Source organism: Hemicordylus capensis, chromosome 1, assembly GCF_027244095.1.
Source record: "Hemicordylus capensis ecotype Gifberg chromosome 1, rHemCap1.1.pri, whole genome shotgun sequence".
Classification (NCBI taxonomy): Eukaryota; Metazoa; Chordata; class Lepidosauria; order Squamata; family Cordylidae; genus Hemicordylus; species Hemicordylus capensis.
Genome location: NC_069657.1, coordinates 63,598,123 through 63,616,384, shown reverse-complemented (window position 1 = coordinate 63,616,384; position 18,262 = coordinate 63,598,123). Strand labels below are relative to the sequence as shown.

Genomic DNA, 18,262 nt, shown 5'->3' with positions numbered 1-18,262 from the left:
GCTGCTCAAGAATCCCTTATTGGGGCTGCCTTTTAAACCCCACCCTGGGAACACACCCTTGTCATATTTTCCTGGCACTGCGATGTGGTGCCCTCCTTTTTTGCCACCTGGAGTGTTTGTACTTGTGAACATACACCTTTCTCACTTCCTTTTGGGGGAGCTAAGTACTTCCCCCCTGCCCCTTCATCCCATTGGCTTTTCCTCCTGCTTGCCAGGTGTGGGGAGTGAGGGATAGAGTGGGAAGAAGCAATGCCCCTGTGTGACCATGCCACTTGACAGTCTGACAAGCCAGGGATGTAATCTGCCGGTGTCCCTATTGGTGGGCAACTCCATAGATGTGAGGGTGACAGGAGGGGTGGGGCTGCTGCTCGGAGAGATGGCCAGCGAGCAGCCCTGCAGGCATGGAATGGGTGTGATCCGAGCCACGTCTGTGCCGCTGCCTCTATGATTATGCCGGTTTGAAAATCGGCACAAAACTGCAGTTATGGCAGCGTGCGACATAATGATTTGGCGTCAAACTGGAGTTCTTGGCAGTGAACCTTTCTGCAAAGTAAAAGGTTCAGATTGGAGTTTGGCGAAGCAAACCACAGGTTGCTTTCGGCCCAAAACTGTGGTTTCCCAAATTTGGATGTACTGGAGTTTCAACCTCTGCCCTGTTTAACTCTGGTTTTGCATTACGTCTGAACCCAGCCGGTAAGCCTATTTCTGAACATGATTCAAGGTTTTAAATTAAAGTCCTAAATGAATAGATTCAACATACTTTAATGAGTGTTTCCTGCTGTATGAACTGCACAGCACTTGAAGTTGTCCAGAGCATCACCCGACTGCTTCAGGTCCTTCTTCAGGGTGGTGTGAAGAGCAGCTGTTATCCAATCATTTTAATACAAAATAAAAGAGAATGTGGGGGACTGCTAGTGAATGGGCTGCTCTTTTATCGAAACAAACTTACATTTTAAAAATCTGATTTCAGAAATGGTTTGGTGAAGGAAAAGCTTCTTGCCAACAAAGAACAATACAACAGCAAGGATGTTTTCAGAAACAAACTAATGATTAGTGGCTTTGTAGAATTCGGAGTGTGCCATCTCTGCTGTTGAAACTGAGACTGCTATATTGTGTGTTTAAGAGCTATAATAATGACCCCTAAGCATTGGTGACCAGTATCTTGACCTTCTACTCCAGGGGTTCCCAACCTGTGGTTCTCCAGATGTTGCTGAACTACAACTGCTATCATCCCCAGCTGTAATTTATTGTGGCTGGACATGCTGGGAGTTTTAGTTCAGCGACATCTGCAGAACCATAGGTTGGGAACCACTGTTCTACTCCTTTTGTCCAACTAATGTGATGTGTTATGCCTGAAAGCAGAATACTTTGAGAAATTTATTAAAAAACTTAAATGACTTGTTTTTGGATTAGTAGCATAATAACAAAGCCATTTTTTTCTTGTTCACATAGGTGCAAAAGACTTGCCCTGCAGCCTTTAGCTTACCTTTGGCGTCAAAACCAGGAAACATTGCTCAGAGAAATGATATCCTCGAATATTCAAGCAATAATCATAAAAGTAGCAGCTTTTGGTAAGAATCCAAGTTATAGTATTAACTTTTATTTGCACTTTGATAATCTTACTTTGTTAACAAGCAAGCTGAAAAAGCATAGCCACGGGAAAACAATAGTCTCTTTTGTACTTGTGATCTACAAAAGAGAACTGTAAGAGACAGAGGAGAAGAGTGGGATGTAAACATGAAGAATTTCAGTTATTTAACTGCATATCTGAACAATTAATGACATTTATTAATGATAAATAGATCAGTGTTCTTCACTGTAAGTTCTAGAAGCCAGTGGTGGCTCCCATTAAACCTAAGCTACCTCACAGGGGTCAAACATAACTCACAGGGTTGTTGTGAGGGTAAACATAACCATGTACACTACTCTGGGCTCCTTGGAGGAAGAGCAGGATATAAATGTAAAATCATCATCAACATCATCATCATCATCCAACATACAGCAGGTATTGTTGATTGCCACGCAGTGGGAAATGACTTGACTAGCAAGCCAAAGGTTGCCAGTTCGAAGATCTCCACTGGTATGTTTCCCAGACTATGGGAAACACCTATATTGGGCAGCAGTGATATAGGAAGATGCTGAAATTTATTTATTTATTTATTTGTTTGTTTGTTTGTTTGTTTGTTTTCTATACCGCCCTTCCAAAATGGCTCAGGGCGGTTTACACAGAGAAATAACAAACAATAAGATAGAACTCTATCCTCAAAGGGCTCACAATCTAAAAAGAAACATAAGATAGATACTAGAAACAGGCACTGGAGGTACTGTGCTGGGTGTGGATAGGGCCAGTTACTCTACTCCTGCTAAATCAAATTATTATTAAAAATAATAGTAATAATAATAGGGTCAATAATGAGAAACTATTCAACACCAATGAAACAAAGCAGGCCTACAAGAAAGAACAAGTCAAGAACCGAGCAGAAAAATAAGCCACTGCATGGTCAATATTTGCACAATATAACTGGAAAATCAAACATCACCAAGACCTGGCAGTGGCTTAAGAATGGCAACTTGAAGAAAGAAATAGAGGGTTTAATACTGGCTGCACAAGAACAGGCACTAAGAACAAATGCAATAAGAGCAAAAGTCGAAAAACCCACAACAAACAGCAAGTGCCGCCTTTGTAAAGAAGCAGATGAAACCGTGGACCACCTAATCAGCTGTTGTAAAAAGATCGCACAGACTGACTACAAACAAAGGCATGACAAGGTAGCAGGGATGATACACTGGAACATCTGCAAAAAATACAAGCTACCTGTAGCCAAAGATTGGTGGGACCATAAAATTGAAAAAGTTGTACAAAACGAAGATGCAAAAATATTATGGGACTTCCGACTACAAACAGACAAACATCTGCCACACAATACACCAGATATAACTGTAGTGGAGAAGAAAGAAAAACAAGTTAAAATAATCGACATAGCAATACCAGGGGATAGCAGAATAGAAGAAAAAGAAATAGAGAAAATCACAAACTACAAAAATCTACAAATTGAAATTGAAATTGAAAGGCTGTGGCAGAAGAAGACCAAAATTATCCCAGTGGTAATTGGCGCCATGGGTGCAGTTCCAAAACACCTTGAAGAGCACCTCAACACCTTAGGGGCCACAGAAATTACCATCAGCCAATTACAAAAAGCAGCTTTACTGGGAACAGCCTGTATTTTGCGACGATATCTATAATAACCAACAGTATTGATGATAAAATGCTGGCATCCCAGGTCCTTGGGAAGGACTCGCTGTCTGGATAAAACAAACCAGTCAATAACACCTGTCTGACTGTGTAAACAAGAAATAATAATAATCTGCAAAAAATAATCGGCAAAAAATACAAGCTACCGCTAGCCAAAAATTGGTGGGACCATCAAATTGAAAAAGTGGTAGAAAATGAAGATGTAAAAATATTATGGGACTTCCGACTACAAACAGACAAACATCTGCCACACAATATACCAGATATAACTGTAGTCGAGAAGAAAGAAAAACAAGTCAAAATTATCGACATAGGAATACCAGGGGATAGCAGAATAGAAGAAAAAGAAATAGAAAAAATCATCAAATACAAAGATCTACAAATTGAAATTGAAAGGCTGTGGCAGAAAAAGACCAAAATAATCCCAGCGGTAATTGGTACCCTGGGTGCAGTTCCAAAAGACCTTGAAGAGCACCTCAACACTATAGGGGCCACAGAAATCACCATCAGCCAGTTACAAAAAGCAGCTTTACTGGGAACAGCCTATATTCTGCGACGATATCTATAACAACTGACAATAAAATTCAGCCATCCCAGGTTCTTGGGAAGGACTCAATGTCTGGATAAAACAAACCAGTCAATAACACCTTTCTGACTGTGTAAACAAGAGGTAATAATAATAATAACAACCAGTCAATAACACCTGTCTGACTCTGTAAACAAGAAATAATAATAATAGAAGTAGTAGTGTGCGGGAGATTGCAATGGTAACCCCTTCCTGTATTCTTCCAAAGACAACCACAGGGCTCTGTGGTCGCCAGGAGTTGACACTGGCTCGATGGCACACTTTACCATTACCTTTATTGTTGATTGGATACAAGCAGAATTGGATGCTCTGGATCAGAAAACCAGGAAAATAATGATCATCAATCATGCCCTGCACCCAAGAAGTGATGTTGATAGGCTGTACCTGCCCGGAAATGAAGGTGGATGTGGAATGTTGTAAGTCAGACAGTCTGTTGAAGAAGAAAAATGAGCATTGGGGGAATACATTAATGAAAGCCCAAAAGAAATGCTACAAGAAGGGAGTAAGACAGGACTGTTGAAAATAAAGGAATCAAAGGATTAATACAAAAAACAGCAGATAAAGAATTGATGAGAAAAATGGCACTACAAATCCTTGCATGGTCAGTTCTTTAATGACATACAATTGAAATTCAACAATAGCACAACATGGCAGTGGTTAAAGAAGGGGACATTGAAGAAAGAAATGAAAGGTCTCATTTTTGCACTACTAATACATGTTATAAAAGTAAAAATTGATAAGACCTAGAAAGACAGTGTCGATTATGCAAGGAAGCAGATGAGACGGTTGAGCACTTTGTATGTTGTAAGAAAATTGTGCAGTCTGATTATAAGGAAAGACACAACAATGTTGCTGCAATGATCCACTGGAACCTTTGCAAGAATTACAAATTACCAGCAAGCAAGAATTGGTGGAATCATCCAATTGAGAAGGTCACAGAAAATGCAGAAGTAAAAATCCTTTGGGATTTCTGAATACAAACTGATAGGCATGTAGCGCACAACATGCCTGATCTGACATTCTTTGAGAAGAATCGGGTTCTGATAACTGATATTACAATCCCAGGGGATAGACGAGACAACGAAAAACAATTGGAGAAAATAAATACAAGGACCTTCAGATTGAAATTGAGCGGCTCTGGAAAAAGAAAACAATAGTGGTACCAATAGTTGTTGGTGCTCTTGGTGCAGTACCAAAAGAACTTAAACACAATATTGACACCTTGGGCATCAATAAAATTATAACACATCAACTACAGTAGACCACACTACTCAGGGACAGCATGAATAATATGACTTAGTATGATTAATACTAAGATATATTTAATTCTTCTTTAGTTATCCTAAACCCTTGGAAAGGTCCTGATAATTAAAGTACAAAATCCAGTCAATAACATCTGGTAGACTGTGTGTAAATACCATCATCATCATAGTCATCATCACCATCAATTAATAGTAATAATAATAATAATTAATAAGCACCTCAACACCATAGGGGTCACAGAAATCACCATCAGCCAATTACAAAACGCAGCTTTACTGGAAACAGCCTATATTCTGCGACGATATCTATAACAATTGACAATAAAATTCAGCCATCCCAGGTCCTTGGGAAGGACTCGATGTCTGGATAAAACAAACCAGTCAATAACACCTGCCTGACTGTGTAAACAATAAATAATAATAATACAACATGCAGCTCCCTGACTAATTGTTTATTATTATTATTATTATTATTATTATTATTATTATTATTAATAAAAACTTTTATACCGCCCTTCCAAAAGGCTCAGGGCGGTTTACATTAAAACACCATTAAAATCAATTAATCATTAAAACAAAAATTATAAAACATAAAACAATAATTAACAATTAAAAACATCATAAAACAACAATTAAATATTCAGAACTATTTAAAAACAAGTTTTAAAAAGCTGAAAAAGCCTGGTTGAAGAGGTGTGTTTTCAGGTGTTTTCAGAAAATTGCGAGAGATGGGGAGGATCGTATCTCAGCATGGAGCGCATTCCACAATCTCGGGGCAGCAGCCGAGAAGGCCCGTCTCTGTGTAGCCACCAAACGAGTTGGTGGCAACTGGAGACGGACCTCCTCAAGTGACCTCAACGGCTGGTGGGGCTCATAGCGAAGAAGACGCTCTCTTAAATACCCAGGGCCTAAGCCGTTTAGGGCTTTATAAGTTATAACTAGCACTTTATATTTTGCCCGGAAACCTATTGGCAGCCAGTGTAACTCCATCAACAAAGGAGTAATGTGGTCTCTCCGAGATGACCCAGAGACCAACCTGGCTGCCGCATTCTGAACCAACTGAAGTTTCCGGACTACGTACAAAGGCAGCCCCATGTAGAGCACATTACAGAAGTCCAGTCTGGAGGTTGCCAACAAATGTACCACTGTTTTGAGGTCATTGATCTCAAGAACCGGGCGCAGCTGGCGTATCAGCCAGAGCTGATAGAAAGCACCCCTGGCCACCGCCTCAACCTGAGAAACCAAGGAGAGATGTTGATCCAGAAGTACTCCCAGACTGCGAACCTGTTCCTTTTGGGGAAGTGTGACCCCGTCTAGAACAGGCAGTTCAAAATCGTCTCTAGAGTTCCGACCCCGCACAATAAGTACCTCCGTCTTATCTGGATTCAGCTTCAGTTTATTCTCCCTCATCCAGCCCATTACTGCTTCCAGGCAGGCATTTAGGGAGGATATGCCAGCTCCTGAAGAAGTTGACATGGAGAGGTAGATCTGGGTGTCATCAGCATACTGGTAACACCCAGCTCCAAATCCCCTGATGATCTCTCCCAGCGGTTTCATGTAGATGTTAAAAAGCATTGGAGAGAGTATGGAGCCTTGAGGGACACCATACTTAAGCTTAGATTTTGAAGAGCAACAATCTCCAATCGACACCATCTGGAATCTGTCCGAGAGGTAGGAGCGGAACCACTGTAAAACAGTGCCTCCCACCCCCAACCCCCTCAGACATTCCAGAAGGATACTATGGTCGATAGTATCGAAAGCCGCCGAGAGATCCAAGAGGACCAACAGAGTCACACTTCTTCTGTCCATTGCCAATTGGAGATCATCCATCAGGCCGACCAAGGCAGTCTCCACCCCATAGCCCGCCCGAAAACCAGTTTGAAATGGGTCTAGATAATCAGTTTCCTCCAAGACCGCCTGGAGCTGAGAGGCCACCACCCTCTCAATTACCTTGTTCAGCCATGGGACGTTGGAAACTGGCCTATAATTGCTCAGCTCTGAGGGATCTAACGCAGGCTTCTTTAGAAGAGGTCTAATAATTGCCTCCTTAAGACAAGGAGGCATCCTGCCCTCCCTCAGAGAAGCATTTATGATTTTTACCAGGCCGCTTACAACAGCCTCCCTGCTAGATAGAACAAGCCATGTTGGACAAGGATCAAGAGGACAAGTGGTAGGCCTCACCGCTCCAAGCAGCTTGTCCACATCCTCAGGAGTCACAAACTGAAATTGATCCAGTCGAATCGTATAAGAGGAGTTGTCAGACACTTCCAGTTCAGACATCAAATTAATTGTGGAGTCTCCATCTAGGTTGGCCCGAATCCGAGAGATTTTGTCTGCGAAAAATTCATTAAACACACCACAGTGGGTAACTGATGCCTCCAAATTCTGGTTCAAGGGAGAGGGAGCAGATACTAGTCCCCTCACAACCCTGAACAACTCCGCCGGACGTGAACTCGCAGAGGCAATACGGGCAGAAAAGAACCGCTTCTTTGCCGCACGTATCGCCTGAGCATAGATCTTTAAATGTGCTCCATGTCGTAATCTGTCGGACTCGAGTCGAGTTTTTCTCCACTTGCGCTCCAGTCGCCTACCTTGCCGCTTCAGCCCCCGTAGATCTTCCGTATACCAAGGGGTCAATTTTGAAGCAGGTCGGAGGGGACGCTTAGGAGCAATCATGTCTACTGCCCGGGTGAGCAAGTTGTTCCAGTTATCAACCAGGGCGTCAACAGGATCACCAGCAGAGCCAACATTAAATCCCTCCAAGGCGTCTTGGAATCCTACCGGATCCAGTAACCTCTTCGGGTGGACCATTCTAATATGCCCCTTGCCCCTGCGAAAGTGGAAAGCGGTTGTAAGTCCAACCTTAACCAGATGGTGGTCCGTCCATGACAACGGGGAAATAGTAGGAATCCCCACCCACGGAACACCACCCTGATCAGAATAAAAGACCAAACCAAGCGTGTGACCTGCAATATGCGTCGATCCAGAGACCGCTTGGGATAGGCCCATAGTCGTCATGGCCGCTATGAACTCCTGAGCTGCCCCGGAGAAATTGGTCCCAAACTGAACATTGAAGTCCCCCAGCACCAAAAGTCTGGGAGACTCCAACGCAAGTTCCGCGACCAAGTCTGTGAGCTCAGTAAGGGATTCCGCTGGGCAGCGGGCTGATCGGTACACCAGCAGAAGTCCCAATCTATCCCTGGTCCCCAAACTCAAGTACACACATTTGATATGGTCCGATACCCTAACAGGGACCCTGGTAAGGGAGATGTTATCCTTATAGACCACAGCCACTCCACCTTCCCGCCCACGTCCCCTCACCTGCTCCTCTACAGAATATCCTGGCGGGAGAAGCTGGGACCAAACTGGACCACTAGCCTCCCCCAACCAAGTCTCAGTAATACACATCAGGTCGGCCCCTTCATCCATGATCAAATCATGGATGAGTTCTGATTTATTTTGGACTGACCTGGCATCGCAGAGGAGCAAGGTAAGGTTATGTGGGATGTTGGCAGTGCTCCCTGAGGTCAAAGAGCTGGCAGGACAGCCGGAAAGGGGGACACCTATTAGATTTCTGACCACCCTTCCCCTGGAGCAGCCTGCTGACATGCCAGCGTTTCTTCTTCTATTTCCCACCACCACAGGAATAGCCGCCCCACCTTCAACGAAGGCACTCCCTGGCTCCCCATCTCCAGACCTGTGCAAAGGCCTGTGCAAAGCTTCAGCGAAAGCTGAATACTCTGTACAGTCCCCTTGACACCACACAGAGCCGACCAATCTCACTGTGCAGTGCTTGGAGAGGAGAGCTGGTCTTGTGGCAGCAAACCTGAATTGTCCTCTTTGCTAAGCAGGATCCACTCTGGTTTGCATTTGAATGGGAGACTACATGGGTGAGCACTGTAAGATATATCCCTTAGGGGATGGGGCTGCTCTGAGAAGACCACCTGCATGATTTCATGCCGAAGGTTCCAAGTTCCCTCTCTGGCATCAACAAGATTGGGATTCTGCCTGTAACCTTGGAGAAGACTCTGCCAGTCTGTGTAGACAATACTGAGTTAGATGGACCAATGGTCTGACTCAGTATAAGGCAGCTTTCTATATTCCTGTGTTGCTTTGCCCAGTGCCCATGGGCTACTTTAAGGTAAGTGGAACCCTCTTGAGCCCCTGCACCATCTTGGAAGGTGTGTACAGAGTGCTGTGAAGTGTAGCCCTTCTCAGCTCATTCCCCATATATCTCTTAACAGAGGGCTCTGTGTTTCTTAAAGGACTTGTCCAGCACTGAAAAAAGAGCAGTATTCTGTGAGGTCAGCACAGTGGGAAATGGCTCTCATGTTGAATGTTTTTTTTGCCAAAGTGCCCCTCACTTGAAAAACAGTGAAGATTACTGCACTAGATAGTGAAAAAGAGAAAAGCATGGCCTATTTCCAGGATCATAATTACATTTTATCCCTGAATTTTTTTTTCTAATAAGGATTCATAACTTTATTCATAATGCAGTAGTTTACAATGTACTTACATATGTGATACAAATGTTTTGCTAGAAATTAGACATTATTGCTGTAAAGTATAATTGTCTCTGATGAAAGTATCTAAGCAAAAAACAGTGTCCATTCTATAACTTGGCAGGGACCCAAAGAGCCTTGCAAATTAATGATAGAGTGATGGCCCATCCCTATTTCCTTGCTTTTGTCACTTATCTTTCCTGCTCTTCCAAAATTTTCTGCTTCCATCCCACTTGCCTCCTACCTGATTGTATGCATTGCTTCATCCCCATTCCAACTGAAAAGGCCAGTAGTCTGCAAGTCCCATGGAAGATGTGTGTAGACAGAAATGCCAGTGATTGGCCAGTCCTGGTGTTACCTTTTATGTCCAGGTGACTCTTTCCTCCCCTGACTTTGTGCCTCTGCTACTTCCTCTTGAAGAAGGGAGGGAGCATACCACACATAAGAACATAAGAACAGCCCTGCTGGATCAGGCCCAAGGCCCATCTAGTCCAGCATCCTGTTTCGCACAGTGGCCCACCAGATGCCGCTGGAAGCCTCAGACAGGAGTTGAGGGTGTGCCCTCTCTCCTGCCATTACTCCCCCGCAACTGGTACTCAGAGGCATCCTGCCCCTGAGGCTGGAGGTGGCCCACAGCCCTCCGACTAGTAGCCATTGATAGACCTCTCCTCCATGAAGTCATCCAAACCCCTCTTAAAGCCATCCAGGTTGTCCGCTGTCACCACATCCTGTGGCAGAGAGTTCCACAAGTAGATCATGCGTTGTGTGAAAAAGTACTTCCGTTTGTTGGTCCTAGACCTCCTGGCAATCAATTTCATGGAGTGACCCCTGGTTCTAGTGTTGTGTGAGAGGGAAAAGAATCTCTCTCTCTCCACTTTCTCCACACCATGCATGATTTTATAGACCTCTATCATGTCTCCCCGCAGTCGTCTTTTTTCTAAACTAAAAAGCCCCAGGTGTTGTAGTCTTGCCTCATAAGAAAGGTGCTCTAGGCCCCTGATCATCTTGGTTGCCCTCTTCTGTACCTTCTCCAGTTCAACAATGTCCTTTTTAAGATGTGGTGACCAGAATTGTACACAGTACTCCAAGTGTGGCCGCACCATAGTTTTGTATAAGGGCATTATAATGTTAGCCGTTTTATTTTCAATCCCCTTTCTAATGATCCCTAGCATGGAATTTGCCTTTTTCACAGCTGCCGCACATGGCACTGTGTAGCACCATATGTTGATTTGAGGAAAATACTCTCAGCCCAGGGAAGTGGCAAACTGGAATGGTAGCTTGAAATATCTCTTTGATTTGTTATAGTTTATTAGATATACTTCACATTGTATATTAACAATGTCCTGTTTGGGGATTATATAAAGTGGTGGTGGGGAACTGCATTCATGTACAGTGCTTCCAGGAACATGCTTGAAAGCTGTACCCTCACTAATGTGCACTTATCTCCTCTTTGCTTGCTTTCCAAGTTTGTTTGAAGAGACAAATCCTGTACTTGTGGAAAGATCCTCTCCATGATGTGGATCACTGTGTTCCCCCAGTGTTCTGATTACAGAAAGAATCTTTCCAAAGTGCAATATTTGACTCTCCAGACCAACCTTGTAAACTGTAAGTATGGAGAGTGGTTGGGCAGCGTTTTAGAGAGCATCAGAATGAGGGTGGGGCTTCTGAGCATGTTTTTTGGGGATGCTGTATATAAAAGTACACCTTTATATGATGCCTGAACAGTGCTTATGTCTTGGGATGCTTAGAGAAGCGCCACCTTACCGTAGAGAGCAGAATCAACACATTCTTTGACTTTCATTGGCCAAACTGCAATTTTAACATTGGACTGACCTATTATGGAAGATGGCTTGACCAGTCGCAAAGACAAAGGATCTGTCCAAGCACAGAATTGAAGTCAGGTTTATTGAATGGTGTGTGGTTCTCTAACCACACAAACTGATGAGAAACATATTAATAGGCCAATACATCATTTCAGAATTACAGCAGTCTGATCGGTATTTCACATAAAAGTATTAGATGAGGTTTTAGGTATAAAATTTGACAAAAGGACCTTTTTCCTTTTGGGGTCAGTAGAGGTTTGTGGCCCATTAGACCAAAGAATGACCAGTATAATAGGAAAGAATCTGTTCTACATGGGTGGATAAAATATATATTTCTGATAAATTGTATTGTATAATCTTGGCATGAATCAAATCTTATCGTCATCCTATGAGGTGAATCGTTTCGGTTAAGCTTTTAATGCTTTCTGTTTTGTCCTTATTTTGAAGCAAGAGGGTAACATTGGTAAGAGCTAACAGAGAAACTTCAGCTGTGGTACTATATAAAATATATTATGTTGAAACTTGAATAATTATTAGAAGAAGTAATAACATATTAATTATTCTTCAGCTGTGATGCTTTGCCAGAATCATTTTATTTTAACAGCATGTCTGGTGTGAACAGTAAAATGAGACCATCACAGGTTCATTTGTGCTTTCTTAACATTTATACAGAGGAGGAGAAATGATTTTTTTAAAAAATCTGTCCTTGGTCACAAATTACATGAGATCCTTTTTATTTGCTCGGGATTTGGTATCATGCTCAAAAATTACCTGTGTAATTTCTTAAAGCACAATTCTTGCCTTTCCTTAAAGAATAAATTCAGTATCTTTTGAAGGATTCATCACAGTATCTGTAGCTCAGGTTCAACAAGCAGGAAAATACTTTATTTTATGTAATATAATAATTTTATGTAATGTAATAATAAGCAGAAACATTGTGAAGTTTAATGATTCCAGTTTTGATTTGATTTAAATTGAATTGATTTAGATCACAGAAAGACTTGATTTTAATGATTTAAATCACTAGTCAGGAAAATCATCATTTTCTAATAAAAGTACATTCTTGTTGTCTAATATAATTATAACCTTAATACATAATCAGAGATAGATATAGATTTCATTTTTAGAAGATAGCTACACACTACAATAGGTGCACACTTCTCACAATGCTGTTCCATTTGGGCAAACAGACTTAAGTTTCTTGGTTGTACTGTTTGCATTTCACAGACATTAGGGATATAAGACAGACATTAGGGATGTGCACGAACTGCAGTTTGAACTGTTGTCCGAACACATTTCAGGAATGGAGCCTGGAGCTTTAAGAAAGAGGAGAGCAGGTCCTTGCCTGTTCTCTGCCACCCAGTACAGCTTCCTGCTGTGGTGGTGCGTGTCCCAAGAAGCCCCGTGCAGACACGACATCCGTACATGCGTGGGAGTCATTTGCGTGGTCAGCAACACGATGCTGACCACGCATGTAGCACTTGCACATACTCAGACACCATGTGCATGCTGATGCAGTGTGGGGCTTCTTGGGAAGCACGCCACCCCAGCAGGAAGCTGTATGGGACAGCGGAGAGCAGGTAACGACCTGCTCTCCTCTTTCTTAAAGCTCACACCCAGGCCCCTTTCGCAAAATGTGGTTTGAACCATGGTTTGTGAACATCCTTAATGTCTGTCTTACCCACAGAAACTTAATTACAATATTATTATTTCTTGTTTACACTGTCAGAGCAGTGTTATTGACTGGTTTGTATTATTATTATTATTATTATTATTATTATTATTACATTTGTATCCTGCTCTTCCTCCAAGAAGTCCAGAGCGGTGTATTACATACTTAAGTTTCTCCTCACAACAACCCTGTGAAGTAGGTTAGGATGAGAGAGAATTGACTGGCCCAGAACCACCCAGCAAGTATCATAGCTGAATGGGCATTTGAACTTGGGTCTCCCCGGTCCTAGTCCAGCACTCTACACACTACACCATGCTGGCATAATGTATATTTCCTGTATTCCCAAATGGGGTCTCTTTTACAGTCTGTTGCTGTGATAGGTGTTTCCCTTCTGCAGTGGAGGATATATTCCAAAAATGTTTCCTCCAGGATTGCATGAATATATACTGTTCACTTTTCTTTTCACTTTCTAGTCCTCCCCCCGTCTCTTGCATTTATAATAATGTATAATTCTGCCTCGCTCAGGTCTACTCCATACCCCAAATCTTCAATTCATTTATTGACCACCTTTGTCATTGCACTTTTAGAAAGGGAGGTCAGCAGGGGCTTGATTGTGTGTGTTGCATGTACACCACCTGCAGAATAAGATTGATCAGGTCTGTTATCGCTCATCCCTATATACTGCTCTTAACATGTTCATAGAATATAATGAGAAGTTATTATTAATATTCATGATGATATCTTTGACCTAGATTCTCATTTTAAGAATTGTTATTTAAAATTAAAATCCAATTTAAATTCTAAAAATTGATTTAAATAAAAATAATTTTTTAATTTTTTTAATATCATTTTTTATCAACCCTGAATGATTTCCATACTAGCTATGTCTTGCCTTTCCCCCATTCAGATTGAGCTTCATGGTGATAAGTTGGATTTTCATCATTGATTTGGTTTTAAAAGTCCTCTAGAACTGTAGTTATATTTCAAACTGTATTGTTTAGAAGCAAGGTTATGTTTCGATTTATAAAGCAAAACCCTTAAAAACAAAAAACAAAAAAACCCAAGCCCCCAGAAATTGGTAAGCCTTGAGCGATACAGGAAATGACTGCAGGGGTGACATTGCTGGTGACCTGTGTCATCCCTTAAGCAAGATAAACTTTTCTTTGTATCTCAGCAGCTTAGAACAAGTTAAAATGGGCTTGGTAGTGCACAAAGAGCTCTTTGTGGCATTCCTCTTTAAAGCAGAAATACCATAAATAGTTGTAGATAGTAATTAGATAGAAAATGAGTGCTTTTCTTTCTTTCTTTTTTTTTGGCTACAGGTAAAAAGAAAGATCTTATCTGACTGAATTTCTCACCTGCCTAGGGCAGGCATAATTAGATGTAAGCAAATTTAATGGAGCTTGTATGCTCTGGGGTCATTCCGCAGTGCTTTAATAATTGTGTGCTTTATTAAGGTAGGTTTAAGGTATGAAGGCTGTTTAACGTATCGAGTGGCAAAGAAGTTAAGGTATGGGTTACCACTTTACCTTTTAGATGAATAATCAAAGCTGCTTTTAAGCTAAATTGCAGTAAATGTATTTGGAATAACACATTTAAAAGTCTAAGGGGTAATGCATTAGATGCACATTGCACAGATGTTAAAGGAATAAGCAAATATGTAACTTGAGCTTGACATTCATCGATACTGGCATGTTCATACAACCTCCTATAGCTCTTTTCCATTAGTTTAATGACATCAGTAGGAAGGTGTAAAACTATAGTCACTACATAATTATACAAGTAAATGCACATTAATTTTAGAACACTTTTCTAAATCCTCCTTTACAAATTAATATTGGTGACTGTGAATTTGACTTCAGAAGGGTAATGTGTTTCCTCCAGGCTTCTCCTAGCCAGAAATCATGTTAAATATCCAGGACCTTCTCACAACAAGGAATTATGTTTCATGGGAGGTCCTGAATTGCCATTGTCCAATACAGACCTGTGGGAAGTAATGCTAACACTGGGTTTTTGCTGCTGGGTGCTGGTTTCTGTGTAACTGGGTACAGTTAGCCTTATGAGAAATCTGTCCAAAAGGCTGTCAGAAAGCTCAGCAGCAGAATCCAGAAAATAAGTAATGGAGTTGGTAAATGGAGAGTGTAGGATCCAGTTGGATCCTCAGGATCTGTTACTCAGACAGAGTCTCATATCTGCTTTGGAAGTATGCATAACTGGTGGGTAGCACTAGGACTATGCATGAGAGCCCTAAAAACCTACTTGTTTGGCCTGGCCTTCCAAGGTTTTTAAATTGTTTTTTAAAGTATTGTAATTTGTTTTAAATGGTTTTTAATTGTGTTTTAATTTGTTTTTAGCCCTGTGTCTTAAATGGTTTGTGATTTTATGTCTTTTTGAATTTGTTGTACACCGCCCAGAGCCTTTGGATGGGGTGGTTTATAAATGTAATAAATAAATAATTATTATTTATTATTAATTAATGTATAATAAATGTAATAAATAATAATAAACAATAAAATATGCATGGATAAAGTGATCAGATCCAATTCCAATCTGATTCAAGCATTTATCAGATCATGCATCTGATAATTGTACCTATCCAGAAAGAATTGTTTGATTCATTGACCCAAAGAATATAATGCCCATAGGAAATATTGATAACACCAACATCTCTAAAAGGACATTATTATGTTAGAATGGGATAAAGCTTTCAAGCATGATAGACCTTTCTTAGAGTTGATGATGACCCTTGTTAGAGCTTGATACCACCCCCATTTCATGCAGAAATGCCAGGGTTTCAGAGAAGCAGGCAAACCTCCCCTGCCCCACAATTTTGCTTTGAATATATACATTAAGGATGTGTGCAAACTGAGGTTCGAGAACAGGTTCGGCACCGCAGGGAGGAGAGTGCGAGCGGGAGCTTTAAGAGAGAGGAGAATAGGTCATTACCTGCTCTCTGCCATCCCATGACACTAGAGGAGCGGAATGTGTCCCAAGTATCCATGTGTGGTGCTAGCAAGCATATGGTGTCTGCACATGTGCAGGAACCATTTGTGTGGTCAGCAACACCATGTTGACCATACAAATGGCGCCCATGCAAGCAAGGACACTGTGTGTGCTGGTGCCACACACAGGTATTTGGGATGTATGCCACCTCAGCAGGAAGTTGCATGGGGTGGCAGAGAGCAGGTTAGGACCTGCTCTCCTCATTCTTAAAGGTCTTGCTCACCACTCCCCTGCCAGCGGGGCCAAACCTGTTCTCAAACCTCAGTTTGTGCACATCCTCATTCATTCAGATAAGGTCAACAGTATTGAGTTGTAGCCTCCCTTGGCAAGCATGACCTTTCCAAGGCTCCTTTAAGGAGCCACAAGAATGGATACAAGTCTTCATTCTTCCCCCTGTGATTGGAAGGGAGATTAACCAATTGAAATAACTGCAAGCCTGAGGTATTGAGATGTCAATCACATCAGTGCTCTCTCCCCTTTCCCCTAGTTGTTTTACGTATATGACACATATAAGGCACTCATCACAAGTTTGGTTCTATCTATCTATCTATCTCTCTGACACATTTTTATACCTCCCAAAACTTAGATGTCTGGGAGGCTTACAATAAAACAAAATAAATGACAACAGAAAAGGTTAAAACACTACAACAATTTAAAATTTTGTAAAACACTGTTTTGATGATAAGCCAGTTTTTTTACATCATCATCCTATGGGAGGAGAGCTGGTCTTGTGGTAGCAAGCATGAGTGGTCTCCTTTGTTAAGCAGGGTCCACCTTGGTTTGCATTTATATGGGAGATACGTGTTAGCACTGCAAGGTATTCCCGTTAGAGGCTTCTGGATCTCCTCAGTTTTCAGACAGCCCTTGGGGTGTTTTCCAGTGTCCAGAACTAGTAACTCTGTTGAAGCCCTGGTGAATCTCTGGAATGTGGAGACAGCCCGGGCTATTGACATGGTTGCTCCTAAATACTTTCTCTGGCTTGGTGGAGCCTGTTCTGTTCCTTGGTTCTCCTTGGAGCTTAGGGCAATGAAACAATTCAGACGATGGATAGAGCGACACTGGAGGAAGACCCATTATGAATCTGACTGAACACAGGCTAGAGCCCATTTTAAGTACTACTCCGTGGCAGTAGGGGCAGAGAAGAAATGTAATTTTCCCCTCCATCTCCATTGTGTCTGCCCAGTGTAGGCCAGTGGAGCTGTTTTGAATGGCAAAGTCACTGCTTCACACAGGCCCCCAAGTGGCGAGGAAAGATCCATCAGCAGTTCGCTGTGATCAGTTTGCTTCAGATAAAGTCACTCACATCCATGCCGATTTGAACTCCAGGGTTTTGGCAGTTCCATGAGCCTCAGCAACCATCTGGTCTGATTGTGATGGATTCTTTTCAGTTAGTGCAGGAAGAGGAAGTAGTCAAGATCCTGGGCAGTGTGCAGGCAACATCATGCGCTCTGGGCCCTTGACCTTCATGAGTAGTAAAATCTGCCAGGGAAGGAACAGGTAATTTGTTGAAGCCAATAAATGCTTCACTAAGGGAGGGCAAGATGCCATCGAGCCTCAAGGAGGCGGTGGTAAGACCACTATTAAAAAAGCCCTCCTTGATTCCACCAAGCTTTACAAATATCAGCCTGTTTCAAATCTTCCCTTTTTAAGCATGGTGATAGAACGTGTGGTGTCTGTGTAGCTGGAAAGGGTCTTGGGTTATACAGATGACCTATACCTTTTTCAATCTGGTTTTCACCCTGGGTTTGGGACTAAAACTGCCCTGGTCGCCCTGGTAGATGACCTACACTGTGAACTAGACAGGGTGTGTGTGTCCCTGTTGGTTCTGCTGGACCTCTCAGCAGCATTCGATACTATCCAGTCCTTTCTTGTGGGGAGGTTCCAGAAGATAGTGTTGGGGGACCTCTGCTTGACTCCTCGGCCTCTGGCCTATGGGGGGTCCCACAAGGTTCCGTATTGCCCCCCATGCTGTTTAACATTTACATGAAACCCCTGGGAGAGGTCATCAGGAGGATTGGACTGAAGTGTCTTCAATATGCAGATGATACTAAGCTCTACATTTCTCTGACATCAGATCCTAGGAAAGCACTGGCTGCACTAACCAATTTGAAGCAAATTTGGTACAGTTGTAGTGAGTGATGCACAGGGACACCTCAGCAGC

General features: G+C 42.2%; 1 protein-coding gene across 8 annotated transcripts in view; it reads left to right on the top strand.

The window, feature by feature from the left end:
* The window catches only part of DPH6 (diphthamine biosynthesis 6), a 370,426-nt gene that overhangs the window by 84,622 nt on the left and 267,542 nt on the right, over positions 1-18,262 (top strand). For all 8 annotated transcript variants that reach the window (XM_053286588.1, XM_053286584.1, XM_053286586.1 and 5 more), the window contains exon 5: positions 1,453-1,571. In XM_053286588.1, coding sequence (XP_053142563.1) covers positions 1,453-1,571 — 119 coding nt within the window. The remainder of the gene's footprint in view (positions 1-1,452; positions 1,572-18,262) is intronic.